The 15,338-nt window shown below is 50.7% G+C and overlaps 6 protein-coding genes across 6 annotated transcripts; 4 read left to right on the top strand and 2 right to left on the bottom strand.

The window, feature by feature from the left end:
* Positions 1-1,413: 1,413 nt before the first annotated feature.
* Positions 1,414-3,248, top strand: NUU61_003118 (flavin-containing monooxygenase; the record flags this gene model as incomplete). Its single annotated transcript, XM_056653700.1, has 6 exons — positions 1,414-1,591; positions 1,667-2,068; positions 2,128-2,456; positions 2,505-2,842; positions 2,896-3,043; positions 3,114-3,248. The coding sequence occupies 6 exons, from the start codon at positions 1,414-1,416 to the stop codon at positions 3,246-3,248; spliced, it is 1,530 nt and encodes a 509-aa protein (XP_056514767.1).
* Positions 3,249-4,344: 1,096 nt separating this feature from the next.
* On the bottom strand, positions 4,345-5,212 carry NUU61_003117 (pyridoxamine 5'-phosphate oxidase family protein; the record flags this gene model as incomplete). The annotated part of the gene is made up of 2 exons (XM_056653699.1): positions 4,345-5,081; positions 5,149-5,212. The coding sequence occupies 2 exons, from the start codon at positions 5,210-5,212 to the stop codon at positions 4,345-4,347; spliced, it is 801 nt and encodes a 266-aa protein (XP_056514766.1).
* Positions 5,213-5,632: 420 nt separating this feature from the next.
* NUU61_003116 (aminopeptidase P family protein) lies at positions 5,633-7,612 on the top strand (the record flags this gene model as incomplete). Its single annotated transcript, XM_056653698.1, has 10 exons — positions 5,633-5,822; positions 5,880-6,044; positions 6,107-6,267; positions 6,325-6,717; positions 6,769-6,812; positions 6,865-6,898; positions 6,949-7,170; positions 7,229-7,347; positions 7,405-7,531; positions 7,583-7,612. The coding sequence occupies 10 exons, from the start codon at positions 5,633-5,635 to the stop codon at positions 7,610-7,612; spliced, it is 1,485 nt and encodes a 494-aa protein (XP_056514765.1).
* Positions 7,613-8,260: 648 nt separating this feature from the next.
* NUU61_003115 (protein serine/threonine kinase activating protein nimO) lies at positions 8,261-10,384 on the top strand (the record flags this gene model as incomplete). The annotated part of the gene is made up of 1 exon (XM_056653697.1): positions 8,261-10,384. The coding sequence occupies one exon, from the start codon at positions 8,261-8,263 to the stop codon at positions 10,382-10,384; it is 2,124 nt and encodes a 707-aa protein (XP_056514764.1).
* A 2,846-nt stretch (positions 10,385-13,230) lies between these two features.
* NUU61_003114 (3-methyl-2-oxobutanoate hydroxymethyltransferase ECM31) lies at positions 13,231-14,361 on the top strand (the record flags this gene model as incomplete). The annotated part of the gene is made up of 2 exons (XM_056653696.1): positions 13,231-13,680; positions 13,741-14,361. 2 exons carry the CDS (start codon positions 13,231-13,233, stop codon positions 14,359-14,361), a joined length of 1,071 nt encoding a protein of 356 aa, XP_056514763.1.
* Positions 14,362-14,469: 108 nt separating this feature from the next.
* NUU61_003113 (ubiquitin-like protein ATG12) lies at positions 14,470-15,169 on the bottom strand (the record flags this gene model as incomplete). The annotated part of the gene is made up of 3 exons (XM_056653695.1): positions 14,470-14,529; positions 14,595-14,794; positions 14,917-15,169. 3 exons carry the CDS (start codon positions 15,167-15,169, stop codon positions 14,470-14,472), a joined length of 513 nt encoding a protein of 170 aa, XP_056514762.1.
* Between the last annotated feature and the right edge of the window lie 169 nt (positions 15,170-15,338).

The following is a 15,338-nucleotide window of genomic DNA, read 5'->3' as shown; positions in this document are numbered from 1 at the left end:
TCAGTATGCTCTGATTCAATAACAGATCCAAGCAGATCAGATAATATATCTGATACTAGCATCTGATTGGCTATATACCTCTATAAATAGGCGAGTATCTCGATATTCGCTTAGGTATATTGATATGCAGCGATTCTATGATAGTAGGGCTACCCCTGAGGGCCCCGCTTGGTATATGCTTCATTTATTGGAGAACTATGGAGTTACTATGCAAGTATCGAATTACTGATTTACTCGCGAAAAAAAGTAATCCTATTAGCTGATAATCATCCGTCCCGGTGAATCAGAGAGGAAGATTTATCTACTCTTCCTTGGTAGGGTACATATATAGAAGTTGCCCTGTTGCTAAATAGGGTAATCTGTTTTAGGTGGTTGGGATGAGAGTGTCATGTGATTAGAAAATAGGTCAAAAAAATTATATAGATCAAAATTGATTATATAAGCGTTTTGGTGTGCCAGTAGCGAAAAAACGGGTGTGCCCCTATCAACACCCGCCCCTATCAAGATGATTACGGCAGCGTTCAATCCAAGGATTATTAAATACTATGCCGGATTTAATGCTAACCTACAAGCTCAGCTTACATTTTTTTGGGGGCCCCTTCAGCTGGGTACCCTATAAAGCTTACCCTTTTCCCATGATTCAGAGATGCCCAGGGAATAGAGACATTACATATCCACCTGGGGCTGCGGTTAGAACGAAATACCTACAAACATAAGCTGACTAGAAAGAAATTGAACAATTTGAAACAAATTTAACAAATTCAACAAATTCAACAAATCCAACATCTCAATGACTCCTTTAGGAAATAATTAAAAAAAAAAAAAAAAAAAAAGGGGCTGTCGCTAAAAGTCTCGAGATGCCGGGATACTTCATCGACAAGATCCAAGAAGTATACCTGTACATGTTGGTAGGACACTGTATTGAACCCCAAAGTATCGGCAATTCAAGCCCTTGCAATATTTCCGATCATTGAGCACAAGTCCGTGCCACGTTCAGGCCGACAATACAATGAATCGAGGAATATGGGGGGGCCTTGGCCGTCAGCCCCCCAGGGCTATACGCGGGTACGTGGATACGCGGGCCACTCTCATTCATAACAAGTCCACATTAGCATCATTCCACTGGTTTCTTTTTTTTTTCCTATTCAGAGATCCCGCGACTATTCTATCAAGCTGGTACTCCCAAGATTGCAAAGAAAAGAAATATAAATCCAGCTTTTGTTCAACATCTGCTTAACTTCCGTTTCCCCAGAGAACAACACGATCGGCATTGACCCGCAGTGGGTACGTTCCGAGGTCCATTGTGGCACCGACTCAGGCCTGCATTACGTGGGATAAGCAGGGTTATTCACATAAAACGTTGGACATTCCCAAATCTCAAGTTGGTTCTGAAATCACTCCAGACTCCATATCATGGCAGAGAAGCAACAGAAAACCATCCCGTCCTATAGTCAGGTTGCCTGTATCGGCACGGGCTTGTCAGGCATTGCCCTCGGCGCGACACTCAAAAGATGGTATCAGATGGATGATATCCGATTCTTCGAGCGAAATGGCGGTGCGGGAGGCACATGGTATATGAACACCTATCCAGGTGCGCCAGCCTTTCTTCTCTCTCCTTTCCTCCTTTGCCATGCAAATCCGAGTTGAGATTCTGACCGATTGACAGGCTGTGCTTGCGATGTCCCAAGTGCCCTTTACAGCTTGTCGTTTGCTCCAAATGCGGGATGGACAAAGTTGATGCCTCCGCATCAAGAGATCAAAGCATACCAAGATCGGGTCATTGATCAGTATGGTCTGCGCAGCAAAATGTCTTTTCGCACCGAGGTCCGGCAGTGTATCTGGCGGGAGGACGCATCACGGTGGCTGATGGTTCTGTGCAATCTGGACTCGCAAGAGGAATTCTACCATGAATGCCAGGTGCTCTTCTCGGCTTCAGGGGCCCTAGTCAAACCGCGCCCGTGTGACATCCCCGGTGCAGCCTCGTTTAACGGGGCGCTTTTTCATTCCGGACAGTGGAATCACAACGTTGATCTGAAGGGGAAAAAGGTCGTTTTAATTGGAAACGGATGTTCGTCGCTCTCTAGTCATGGTCATTCAACGCCCACTCCATGCTAACCAGCATTCCAGGCACCGCTGCCCAGATCGTGCCCGCGATCGTGGACCAAACGGAGTCATTAACCCAAGTCATCCGTACCAAGCATTGGATCTTCGAGTCTATGAACTTCCCTTACCCTCCGCTGTTGCTATGGATCTTCCAGCATGTCCCGTTGGCGCTGAAGTTCCATCGTTTTCAGATCTTCATGCTCGCTGAGCAGGCACTCCGGATGTTCTTCATGGACTCGCGAGCAGCGAAGCTGCGTGACCAAACGCGAGAGAAGGCCGACAAGTTTATGCGAGATACCGCTCCAGCAAAATATCATGATCTTCTAATCCCCGACTTCGACGTGGGGTGCAAGGTAGGTTGCATACACCCGTGGTTACTTGTCTGCGCGCTAATCCCTTAGCGACGAATTTTTGATCCCGGATACCTAAAATCACTGCACAACGATAAGATTCGCTTGACCGATTCCAAGATTACAGAGATCGTGCCGGAGGGGATCAAGACTGTAGATGGGTTGATCCCCGCGGACGTGATCGTGCTGGCGACGGGCTTCCAAACAAACCATTTCACTCCGTTTATGGATATTCACGGCAAGAATGGAACCATTCGGGAGCATTGGGAGCAGTGGGATGGGCCCGGTGCATACAACACGTCTGTCCTCAGTGGATTTCCGAATTTCTTCCTTCTACTGGGCCCTAATTCAGCAACCGGCCACACCTCGGCTCTGATGGCCTCAGAGAAGTATGAACGATCTTCCCACTAGCGAAAACATTGCTGACTGGTTTATGATTTAGCACCATTAACTACGCCCTGCGGATCTTGAAACCGGTGTTGAATGGCGACGCCGCATCGGTCGAAATCAACGAGGATGCCGAGAAGCAATATGTATACAAAGCGCAAGAGGCTCTTCAGCAGCGGGTTTGGAATGCAGGGTGCAATTCGGTAAGTACTATTTCCCCCTCTTTGACTCAGACCTGATCGCACAGCATGGCTGATCAAATTATCAACTTAGTGGTACATCAACGAGAAGCGGTGGAATGCCATGGCCTATCCCTGGTCACAGGCACACTTTTGGTACCGCAGCCTGTTCCCAACCTGGTCGGATTGGACAATCAAGGTCGGTGACACCCTGAATATTACTCTGTAACCCACTAACCATCCATGGATTCTTTAGAAAGTACAAAAGCCAGCACGATCGAAGGCGCGTCAGGTTTGGCTCCTAAGCCTCCTCGCCGTGGCTGGGGGTGTGTTTGCAGTCCGGAACCAATCTATCTGGCCTGCCTTCTTACCCCAGTTGAGCAGCTTGAAGGCCTGTTTGCCTGGGTTGAAATAACTCAATAAGGGAGTTGTTCCCAGAGTCGGCTGGTACGTGGATATAGCAATGATTTGCTTTTGGTGGATGTATTGAGTGGGAAATTAATTATCTAGATCTTGTGGATGGAATTATGAATTTTATTTTGTGTTTGATTCGGTGAAAAAGGTCTGGCATCATTTCTTTTTTGTCTATTATCAATGTCCATGGATGGTTTTGGTCATAGCATTCTCCATAAGTACCACGACGAAGTAGACAGTTTCCTATCTAGGAGGTAGACCTATATGTGCGGACATGGGGCATTATATTGCTTTCAATCCCACTGCCAGTGCAGGTAATTGGAGGTAGCCCTCCAAGAGTTTGCGGGGATGAAGTCATTCCCTTGACTCTACGTTTCCTTTGGTTCGTCAATTTTTATAGAGGTGCTACATTTTGAGGGTCCCTGGTTAGGTGTGGCATATACGTGCTAAAGAATCTCACCTATCCTTAGAAACCATGTGGAAGATCGAGAAGAATAGCATGCTCTCGAGAATCTTAACATTGTTGGATGTTGAAACGGGTGCGAGGCTGAGGAGCATCACAGGGAAAAGAAAGCATGGTGCCGAGCTTTAAAAATGTCACTATATATTTTCCCATAAATTTCCCAAATTTGGTTCACTTCTATATCTTGTATTCTTTGGAGAGAGAGAGAGAGAGAGAGAGATAGAACGGACTAACAAGAATAAAATAGGAATTAGGCCCAGATTTACCATGCGAAAGATAGCACCATGGCCAGATTGTCAGTATAGTTGGATCCTGGCAACTGTATTGATTGGGCTGCTCGACAGGGCACCTTCATTGAATTTACCAACTAAAAACGTTTTACAATCGTGGTGACTCGATGGTACCAATTCCAGGCCATGATCTAGGTTCGATGCATCTTTCATTGAGCTCAGTGCTGTTCCTCTGGAGGCAACTGAACTGTGATTGCATTCTCAGCAACAGCACGGTTCTCGCTATTCTTGTGTGCAACAAAAGTAGAGATATACTCGGGAACCTCTGCCACTATGTTCTCAGGGCTTGGGACCGGCTCTCCAAAGGTCTCCCAGACCGGAACCACTCCCGTCCAAACGCTGCCAGTGACAGCATCATTGTTCTTGTCCTTGGCCTCATCGGAAGAGCTGCCATCCCGGATTTTGCCACTGCCATCCACCACCGTAACCTTGAGTATCGTTGTCGATGACATCTCAGCCTTGTCCGGAGGCACGCGTGAGTGGTCCCAGCGGTCCTCGAGCACTGAGTTGGTGATCAACTTCATGGCCCACAGCTTCTCCTCCTCGTTCGTCACAAGGTTGGCGTACCCATGCAGCACAGCCGACCGGTAGTTGTAGCTGTGGGAGTTGGGCGTGAGTGAGAGAACGAGCCCGTCTATCTTGCTTGCGGCCACGCAGATGGGGAGTCCTTCTCCCTCGGAGTTACGTGCCAAGTTCATGATCCGAGAGCTGACATAGCCGTGGAGGTAGCATTCCAGGGGCTCGTCTATTCCAGACGACGGATAGTCAAATGATCCCACTTGGCCGATCATGGGGAGAATGGTCGGGAATGGGTCTGATGGTCCAGGACTGAAGGATACATGGAGTACTTGCGACGAGTTGATGATGGAATGTATGGCACGTAGATCATATGTCGCTGTAAAGAATTGTCAGCTATAGTTAAAACAGGCAGTTGCATCAATAGGACAAAGCAGAGGCCATACCACGATGCTTGTATCGATTGACTGTGTTGGATGACCGCTTAGGGTACGTCAATGTTCTCCCCATGGTCGAGTATTAGCAAGGCAATTCAAGGTAAGAAGAGTGCACGATGCTTAGTTGTAAAATATTCAACCAAAGAGGGAAATGAAAGCTCAGCTAGATGTCAGTCTTTAAATGTAGAGAACAAAGCACATGTGTAGCGATGAGGATCCTCTTGGACCGTTTCGAGTAGGTCCATCCGCGCAACTCTTCCCCGCCAGGGTTTAAGAGGGGCCAGGGTGATGCGCACAGAATTGCTCGGCGACACCCGGTCGGACTCATTTCGTCAGCATCAACGATTCGCTCGAGCGCGAGTGAACGAGACGGCGAAGGGGTAAACCAGTCCCAGTTGATTGGCCTTCACCGCCGACTCGGACCTAACACGCTCTCTTCCGATAACAACTCGACTCGACCGAGTTCGACTTCGAACGTGTTCGAGCTGGGAGAATGGCGACGTCCAGGTTCCTTCGCGCCCTGCAGCTGCGCATAACCCCACGCCCTTTGAGCAGCCTCTCGCGTCATTGCCCTGCACAGCGCCTCCCTCGCCGAACCTACGCTACCTCGGTAGCCGCCGCGGATCTCAAGTTTGGCCAGGCCTTACACGAGACACACCCGCATATTCTCAGCCCCGGAGAACGTTGGTACCATCGCGCATTGCGGAAATTGACTGGTCCGACTAATGTACTGTGACCAGTTACGCCCGGCATCACTGCCCTCGAATATGCCCATCGCCGATCACGACTCGCCAACAAGCTTCCCAAGGGCGCAGTCGCTGTGCTAGCCGCCTCCGAGGTCAAGTATCGCGCACCCGGAATTTTCCATGAATACCGCCAAGAGTCCAGCTTCTTTTATTTGACGGGTAAGTGCCGACGGGCGCGTGGACAAGGACCACCGGCTCACAACATTATTTCGCGCCAACAGGATTCAACGAGCCGAATGCGCTGGCGGTCATCGCAAATGACGGGTCCGGCGACAATCACATTTTCCATCTCTATGTGCGGGAAAAGGACGCTAGCGCTGAGCTCTGGGACGGGGCACGATCTGGGACCCAGGCCGCGGTGGATGTCTTCAACGCGGATGAAGTGAGCTACACTGAAATGAAAATGGCGCGGGGGCAGAGTTGACGAATTGGGCTGCAGACAGGGAACATCGAACGCATTGGTGACATTCTACCTAACATCGTGACGGGGGCTACTGAGGTTTATTCGGACATTCCCGGTTTTGACGGATCGAGATCGACCTTGCACCGGTACCTGTATGGGCCTACAGTTGCGTCCGAAAAGTTGAAAAAGGTTGTCGACAACCGCAAAGTCAAGCCATTAAAGCCGCTTCTCAATGAGATGAGAGCCTTCAAGACCGAGGACGAGGTTGTCCACATGCGACGAGTGGGACAAGCATCGGGGCGATCCTTCACTGAGTCGATGCGCCAGACGTTCGCTCGAGAGAAGGATCTCTGCTCATTCCTCGAGTATCAATTCAAGGCCAATGGATGCGATACTAGTGCATTCGTCCCGGTTGTCGCCGGTGGCCAGGTAAGTCGTCCGGTATACACTGACCAAAGATTCGGAAACTGATGGTCATAGAATGCCCTCAGCATTCATTACACCCGGAACGATGATGTCCTGAAGTGTGTATGCCGCAATATCACCATGAAGACTCCAGGCTAACATGGATTCTAGGGACGGAGACCTAGTGCTCGTCGATGGCGGTGGTGTAAGTGCAATCTTCCTCCGAGGAAAATTCAAGATACTAATTCCGTACAGGAATTGGGTGGCTACATCTCCGACATCACTAGAACGTGGCCAGTCAATGGTAAATTCACTGCGCCTCAGCGCGATCTATACAACGCTGTACTCAATGTCCATCGGACATGTGTTTCTCTGTGCCGGGAAAGCGCCCAGCTCTCGCTTGACAAGCTGCACGGGATTGCGGAGAATGGGCTAAAGGACCAGCTCCAACAGCTTGGATTTAATCTTTCAGGGAATGTATGGAGCAGTGCACTGTTACTTCTTACGTGGAATCGCTTACTTATTTTCTTGCCAGGGTCTGACTACCCTCTTCCCGCATCACCTGAGTCACTATGTCGGTCTCGATGTTCATGACTGTCCTGGGTACTCCAGAGGTTATAACCTCAAGGCGGGCCAATGTGTAACGGTTGAGCCGTGAGTCTACCTGCCACCCACTTTTCTGTTCCTTGCATTATGCTCATTTAATTACAGGGGCATTTATGTTCCAGACGACGAGCGGTGGCCCGCTCATTTCCGAGGGATTGGGATCCGCATTGAGGACAGTGTATGTGTGGGAGACGATCACCCGATTATTCTGACTCCCGAGGCAGTCAAGGAGGTAAGTTGACGATGTTGCTCTTGGAACTTGTGGGATGCTAACATGGACTAGGTCGATGACATCGAGGCCCTGCGCAGTTAGACATGTAAAGTAGTTGTTAAATACCCTTTCAATCCCATGTACAACACTGTATAGCCAGCCAGAAACCAATTTCCCATCGAACTGTCCAATATTGTTTTATTCAAAAGGTGAAATTTGCGGTGGCTGGTGGTGGTTGGAGTCAATCGACTCCTCGATGGCCTCGGACAGGGCTGATCTGTACGGGGTGGGAATAAGAAGTAGGAAAAAAAGATTAGCATATTTTAGATGAAACGTTAAAACAGGACAAAAAGAAAAAGAAAAAGAGAAAAAGCCTTCAGTCGGCACGTCGCGCCCATACAAGAATGCAATGTTGATGTTCATGCTTCGCGCGACGCCGTTGGTTGTCCGGCGCACGCCCAAAACAAACTGAGAGGCTCCACACCACACGACTTCTTGTCTTCTCTTCTTCTCCCCCCAATACCCACCTCCTCTTCCTTCATACCCCCGAGTTTTGATTTCTCTTTTCTTACTTGTGTCGGCCTTGAGTTACCTGTTTGTGATACCATGACCAACCTTTGACCTCGCTCGAGCCTTGCCAGACGTGTAGCACGTCGCGTGCTCGACCTCAAGAAACCCCTCTCTGCCAGGCAATTGTTTCTTTTGACCAAGCTATCGACGCGTTCAATTCTTTCTGGATATCGTTACCTGATGGCAACCATATTCATACCCCCATCGCCTCAGACCTCCTTGAACATGTCGACTCGCCGCCCGCTCGCCAACGTGCCGAATGCAACCAATTCTCCCCACAGGGCAGGACTCGTGCCTGCGAAACGAGCTCGCTCCACTCAGATTGAGATTCCTTATGGCCAGCCACCACCTAAGAAGCAGGTGATGGAGGAGACGGACCAAGATGCTCGTTCTCCTCGCAGCAAGTCGACCGCGTACCAGGGTGCCGAGTCGAAGCTCTTCGCCCGCCGGTCGAATAATACCAACCCGAGCGCTTTCGAGAAGAAGCTGGTTGCTGCCCGAGAAAAGGAAAGACAGCCACAGATGAAGGGGACCAGACAGGAGAAGCCCTCCGCCGAAACTTTGGATACTATTCGACAATGGCAGAGGCACTACAGGAAGGCTTTCCCGCAATTTGTTTTCTACTTCGATGGCATTCAAGAAGAGGTTCGACGAAAATGCTCTCGCCAGGTCATTGCTTTGGGAGCTGTAAGTGTTCGATCCTGCATGATTTTCATGAAATCGCGTCTTTTCAAGTTTGGGCGTGTCGGCCACCTTTCAAGCAAACCAACCTTAATTTTTGAGTCTTCTCATCGGAGCTTTTGGTCTCACAGTACTGACTACTTTACAGCGCGAGGAGAAATTTTTCTCGCGTCTAGTCACCCACGTTGTGACTGCCCGTCCTATTCCCCCCAAGCCACCACAAGCCCAACAGAGCCGGAGTCGGCCGCAGAGACGGCCAATGGTGATGTTCATATGCAGACTGTGGATCCTTCGCTGCTGGAGAAGAATGGGGAATCCCATGGGGTATCTCTCAAGAATGAGAACCGTCGCGATCAGGGTACCATGGATGTGCTGCAGCGGGCTCGGCAGATGAGCATGAAGATCTGGGCATTGGAAAAGCTGCAACGGATGATTGCCACGATTAATGATAGCGACATTGGGAACCAGCATGATACTACTCGCAACAAGGCTGTTGGCAGCACCACGCACGGCAAGGGCGAGACAGACCTCTCGCGGGTTCTTCGACAGGAACTACTGAATGGGCCGTCTGACCGTGATCCGTTGTCTTCGATGGAGATGCTCATGTTCAAGGGCCCCTTCGTCTATATTCACGACATGAACGAGAAGACCAAGCCGGTTATGGTGCGCGAATACTCACGGGTCACCCGGCGGCAGGATGGAGCGTGGCCTCAATTTCGAAGTGCTCCCTTGGGCAAATGCCCTTTCATCGATGAGCCGCCGAGCCGGAAAGAATACGATCGACTCCGAATGCGTCAACTACAGAAGGAGAAGAAGGCGGCCGCGGCCACAAATGATGATTCCCGCAGCGCCAAACAGACTGCGGCGCCTGCCGTGGGAAAGGTCCCCGAATCGAAGCCCGCGCCGGAGTTCTTGAAGTCCAAACAGCCCGATGAGCCAGAGCAGCGCGTATCGCCTCCCACTCAACCAGAGATGGCAAAGCCTTCCTTTGATGAGACCCACGAGCGAAAGAGCTCCGAGAGCTTCCTTGCACCTCATTTCCCTCGGACTGGGGCTTTCTACACTGGCCGTGAACCTGCCGCGTCTGGCGTGCAGCCATCGAACATTACGTCCGCAATTCGGTCTCAGATGATTTCGTCTACTGCAGCAGCACCGGGAGCAAAGGCCGGGTTGAGCAAAGAAGTCCACGGACTGAAGCGCAAGGTTCTCGAAAAGGGAACCGCTGGTATTGTCACCGGGTCGATGGCAGCTCCGCAGCGCCACGGAGATGGATCAGCGTTGTACCCGTCCAAGACTCAGAACAACCACCCTACCAAGTCAACTGTACCGGAGAAAAATGGTCTTGCACATGACGATAGTACCCACCGTTCTGAGGCTGCGGGCGCTAAACGACGACGTGATGATGGCAAGAACAACAGTGAGCAGAAGAAGCCCGAGAGACGGAGGGATCCGAAACCTGGATATTGCGAGAACTGCCGAGACAAGTTCGATGACTTTGAAGATCATACCCTCACACGAAAGCATCGTCGGTTTGCCGCCAACTCCACCAACTGGGCTGAACTGGATGCGTTACTGTTTGAGATTCAACGACCCCTGAAGGAGGAATATGAACTTGATGAGTAAATCGTCAATGTTGCTACTTGCCATTGTCGATGACTTTTCGAAGATTCGAGCTGTTTGCTTTTTCTTTTCGTCGCTGTCGCATCGCAGCACCTATCGAAGCTCTTTCTTTGCTCAACATCACTTGCCATCTGCTGCATCGCCATTTTCATTGTCTACCACATCTTCTTTGGAACTTGATACATGCCGGCTTGCATGATACCCTCGGCCTGGACGCGCATGCATACCGTGGCGTTTGTTTTTTTTTCCATTTTGCATCAGCACCGTGCAATGACCAGCAGATTCAACTGGCTATGCCATGTGCTCTTTAATCTCTTCACAGCAGAGATCGACCATTCGTTCTGCACCTTTTACCATTCTTACCACTGTATTTGATAATTCATTTTTGCATCAGCACCATCCTTCGTGGAAGGCACTGCACTCCACCGTCTTCCTCGGTGTGACTTCTTGGAATTGTGTTTCTTTGTTCCTCGGGTCCAGGACCAATCTGTGGGGCCTGTCTCGTATTCCCCATGTGCCTGGTTAAGTCCACAGTTGAGGAAAGGCCAGCCATGGTCTGTGAGGCTGGCCGTATACAGAGGGTATAATGGACACGGGTGGGCTTGGCGACTGCCATGGGCCCACCGCAACATCCTGTTCTTTCTGTCTTTTCTCTTTTTCTCTTTTTCTCTTTTTCTTTTTTTTTTCTTTCTTGTTATCTGTTTCCTTGTCGTGTCTCGTTCTCCATGTGGTGGTGTCTTGTCTATTTAGTCCGGCCCATGCCCGGCGGCGGTAGTGGAGTCTTTTCCCCCCGAGTTTCTCGTGATATCACTTATGTAGCTTGAATATGCAATTATTTGGCCTATGCGTGGGGTCTGTATTGTGGTGATCTAATTAATTTTGGTGTCTTGGGGCTGAGTGCTGGGTTTTGCCAGGTGTCATAATCTATAGTCTAGTCTGTAGATCTGTAGAGCCTCTTCTCCCCATCCTACAGTGCAGGTAAGTCAGTCATGGTCGAACCTGTCCAGGTGATCCGGCACCCGAAAGGAAGCTCCTGATCTCCACTGCCGTTCTTAGAACCTCTTAGCATATGGGGGCGTGGGCCGTATCTCGGGATTGAAACGGGAAAGTCTTGTAGCCCGATCGACTGGATTCTCCCATGTCGAATTATTGAGTCCTGCCATCCCGCCTGCCAAGAAAATGGCGGCTCCCAAGGTAGATACTGTAGAAAAAGAGAGGAAGAGAGAGAGAGGGGGGATAGCTGCAGAGCGGCAAGCCTTGTTGGTAATTACCCACATCTCTCTTCTCTCTCTCGGCGAGAAGCCGACCCTCCAGGGAGTCAGAACCCAATTCAAGTGCCAGGTGGGAATGCCAATTCCCATTACGTGATGGGGTCCAGGATCAATTCTTGTACACACAGGTTATGGATCTTGGCCCCTCTCCTCCATCATATGGCCTCGATCAACCCCGACCCAAACCCAACCCAAACCCACACTCGATAGGATCAGAAAACAAGAACTGCGCGCCCCGTAGTTCCCAAATGTTTCTCATTGGAGGTTGTATATACGCACCTCAAAGTCTACACGCAACCCAACCACCGACTAGCAAAGTGGTAATTGATATTTCGAGGAAGTGTAAATTCAGAAAATGCGGATCCCATGTTCTGCAGCCACCACCAACACGCCGGAGATTTTCCTTGGATGATTCTGTTTTAGGTTACAAGACACAGATGCCACTCCGAATGACATCCTTCCGAGAGATAGTTACCTTATTTCTTTGATTCTGTCTCCTGGTGCCGGTAGGTTTTGGCCCCCAGGGGAAGAAGGGGGGTGGCTATCATTGCCTATATCCACCAGTTCAGACGACAAGGAATAAGTGGAGAATTGGCTTGACATGGCGACATTTTGGACTACTTGCAATTATAAACTCTAATTCCGATTGACAGAAACTGTGTACCTACTGGCAGCATATAATGTAGGATAGGATGGGATTCTTCCAAGTATATTATGGTGCGGGCGTGTTATACTTCGGCCCCTTTTCATTGGCGAGCCTTACCTTCCACATTGGAACAATCGACCTCGGCACAGTTACACAAATAGGGCAAGCGGTGAGAGAGAGAGAGAGAGGACCTGACGGTAATATCCCTGTAGAGAAAGGCTATTTTGACTGTCGCGAGTAAATTACATCCTTTCTCTCTTGAGGGGCGGCCAGCACCGGCCAAGAAACAAGAAGATCAGGTTATCAACACACAGAGTGTTTTACAAAAGGATTAAAGTTGCATGAGGAATTCAATAGCGCCCACTCCGAAAGAAAACAACCACCCACCCATGGGGCCGGACGATCCCCAAAGTCTCGGGACGCGCAGCTTCTCCAAACCTTGGAAAGGTCTCTGGAACCAGTATCCGGATTGTAAATTCAACGGGCGATCGGCCACAGCTGTTTATCCTGCCGGAATTTGGAAAAAAAGCACGACCTTAATTTTTATTCACAATCTCTTTCATTTTATTATTATTATTATTATTTTGCCGTTTGTTGATACGGCGCTTGTCCGAGCACGCTTTGGGTGGAGGGGCCAGGACTGGAAATTAAGATATAAAGAGACGATCAGAGACGCGGGACCCTTGAAAGACTGTTCTATGGTATTGCTTCTTCTTGTCTTCTCCCTAGGTATATTAACACCTCGACTTACTTGATCCTACTGATACTTTCTGTCCGCGGTGAGGTCATTGTCGCAAACAACCGCATGAACCATATCAGCCCTACGGCTTCCTAAGTCGATTCTCGTACTGCTGGTCTCGAGTTCAGAGCCCTTGCGGTGCCAATTCTGTCCACACTTTTTGTTTATCTTCTTTTATTCAATCTTCAACACCATGGCTGCGCCGAGTACTGTTCTGCGGCCGCTGGTACGCACAGCAGGAACCGCGCCGTCGCTTTTCAGAACGCCCGCCCAGCGTGTAGCGCCCCGCCATACCCCTCTCGCTTTCCGATCCTCATCCCCCGTTGCGGCCTCGTCGCCGCTCTCCGCCTCTCAAACTCGTTCGAGCACCTACTCCGCCCCGGCCCCAGGCACCCAGACGCGCAAGAAGGTCACCATCCAGACACTACAGGGCCTTCACCGGAAAGGAGAGCCAATTGCCATGCTCACGGCGTATGACTTCCCCAGTGCGCACGTCGCCGATGCCTCGGGCATGGATATCATCTTGGTGGGAGACAGCTTGGGCATGGTGGCGCTCGGCCTCGAGAACACCAGCGAGGTGCTGATGGACGACATGATTCTGCACTGCCGCAGCGTGGCTCGGGCCGCGAAGAGCTCCTTCATTGTATGTTGAGTAATATCTGGTTTTCTTTTCTCGCCCTGGCTGATGTGAATACTTAACCAGGTGGGAGACATGCCCATGGGCTCGTATGAGGTGTGCGCGGAACAAGCGGTGGAATCCGCCATCCGCATCGTCAAGGAAGGCCGCGTGCATGCGGTCAAGATCGAAGGAGGTGATGAGTTGGCTCCGACCATCCAGCGCATCACGCAGGCTGGTGTCCCCGTCGTCGGCCATATCGGCTTGACTCCCCAGCGGTCCAATGCGCTCGGCGGGTTCCGAGTGCAGGGCAAGACGACTTCCAGCGCCCTGAAGCTGCTGCATGACGCGACTGCCATGCAGGAGGCCGGAGCGTTTATGATCGTTCTCGAGGCAATGCCTCCTGAAGTGGCCACGCTCATCACCAAGAAGCTGCGCGTGCCGACGATTGGTATCGGTGCAGGCAACGGCTGCTCAGGTCAGGTTCTCGTCCAGGGTGACATGACCAGTAATTTTCAGCCTGGCCGGTTCCTGCCGAAGTTCGTCAAGAGGTATGCCGATGTCTGGGGCGAGGCCGCTCGGGGTATCACCCAGTACCGAGACGAGGTCAAGAACCGAGCCTTCCCCTCGCAGGAATACACCTACCCTATTCCTCAGGAGGAGCTGGCTCAGCTGGAAAAGACGGTGGATGAGATCTACCAGAAGTAACGGTTGCGTATACCAGTGCGGGTATCTTTCACAACTGACTGTATTAAACATCTGTACATACGTTCATTCATGTGTTCGGGTTCCCAGCCAGGTCGCTGCAGGCAGGGGTCAACCGAACGCTGGCGTCATGGAGTAGGCGACAATCAATTGTTCATCTGTTTTGAAGCACTGCAATGGTCAAGGAAAAAACTGTCAGAATAGTTTGAGCCTAGGTGATGAGGGCAACAACATACTCTCCACAGCCCGCCCACCCCCTCATCTAGCCCAGGTGCGAATACACTATTCACATAACAAAAGACCGAGTCGGTCTCCTTGCAGTCGAGTTTTTTGCGAAGAAACTTGACAACTGTTTCGAATTTCTGCGAGGCGCTGACTTTAAAAACCCGATTCTTGAGGATCGGGGCTGACGGGAGAGGTTGGAAGCGGACCGTGACTGGGTCGACGTTAGTTTCGACGTGACATCACATCTCCACGTCTGGAAGGTATAGCAAGTAGGGCGAGCAAAAGTATAGATGCTGGAAGCTATATCCAGACGTCATCTTGAGTAGATCTTACCTTTTGCCGTATCGATGGCTTCCACGTCGGCGAGGGCCTGATGGGCATCGCGGGGTAAATTGGTCAGCATCACCGACGCTGTCATGTTCATGGGCAAGTCGGCGCCATGCTCATCATCTGGAATCGGCGCACTGCCGGTATTATGCGATGTGGGCTCGGAGCTTGGGCTTTGACGGTCGGGACCTGGGCGATGGCTGAGAGGGCTTGACGGCCGTTGAGACGTGGTCTGTCCAGACTCAGGAAGGGGATCCATCGGGTAGACAGTTGCACGGAATCCAGAACAATACGTAGAATTTGGATTGGGAGATCAAGATGGTGAAATTGCAAGTTGGGATGGTTGGGTAGTTGAAAGAGAAAAAAGACAGGGAAACCATGGCCGGAGACAGCTCTGAGCCGAAACCACAGCGCAAATCTCATCTAGC

The sequence above is a fragment of the Penicillium alfredii genome (genome assembly GCF_028826965.1).
Source record: "Penicillium alfredii strain IBT 34128 chromosome Unknown utg000004l_segment0_segment0, whole genome shotgun sequence".
Taxonomy (NCBI): domain Eukaryota; kingdom Fungi; phylum Ascomycota; class Eurotiomycetes; order Eurotiales; family Aspergillaceae; genus Penicillium; species Penicillium alfredii.
The sequence above is the reverse complement of the archived record's forward strand: the minus strand, read 5'-3'. Positions and strand labels throughout refer to the sequence as shown.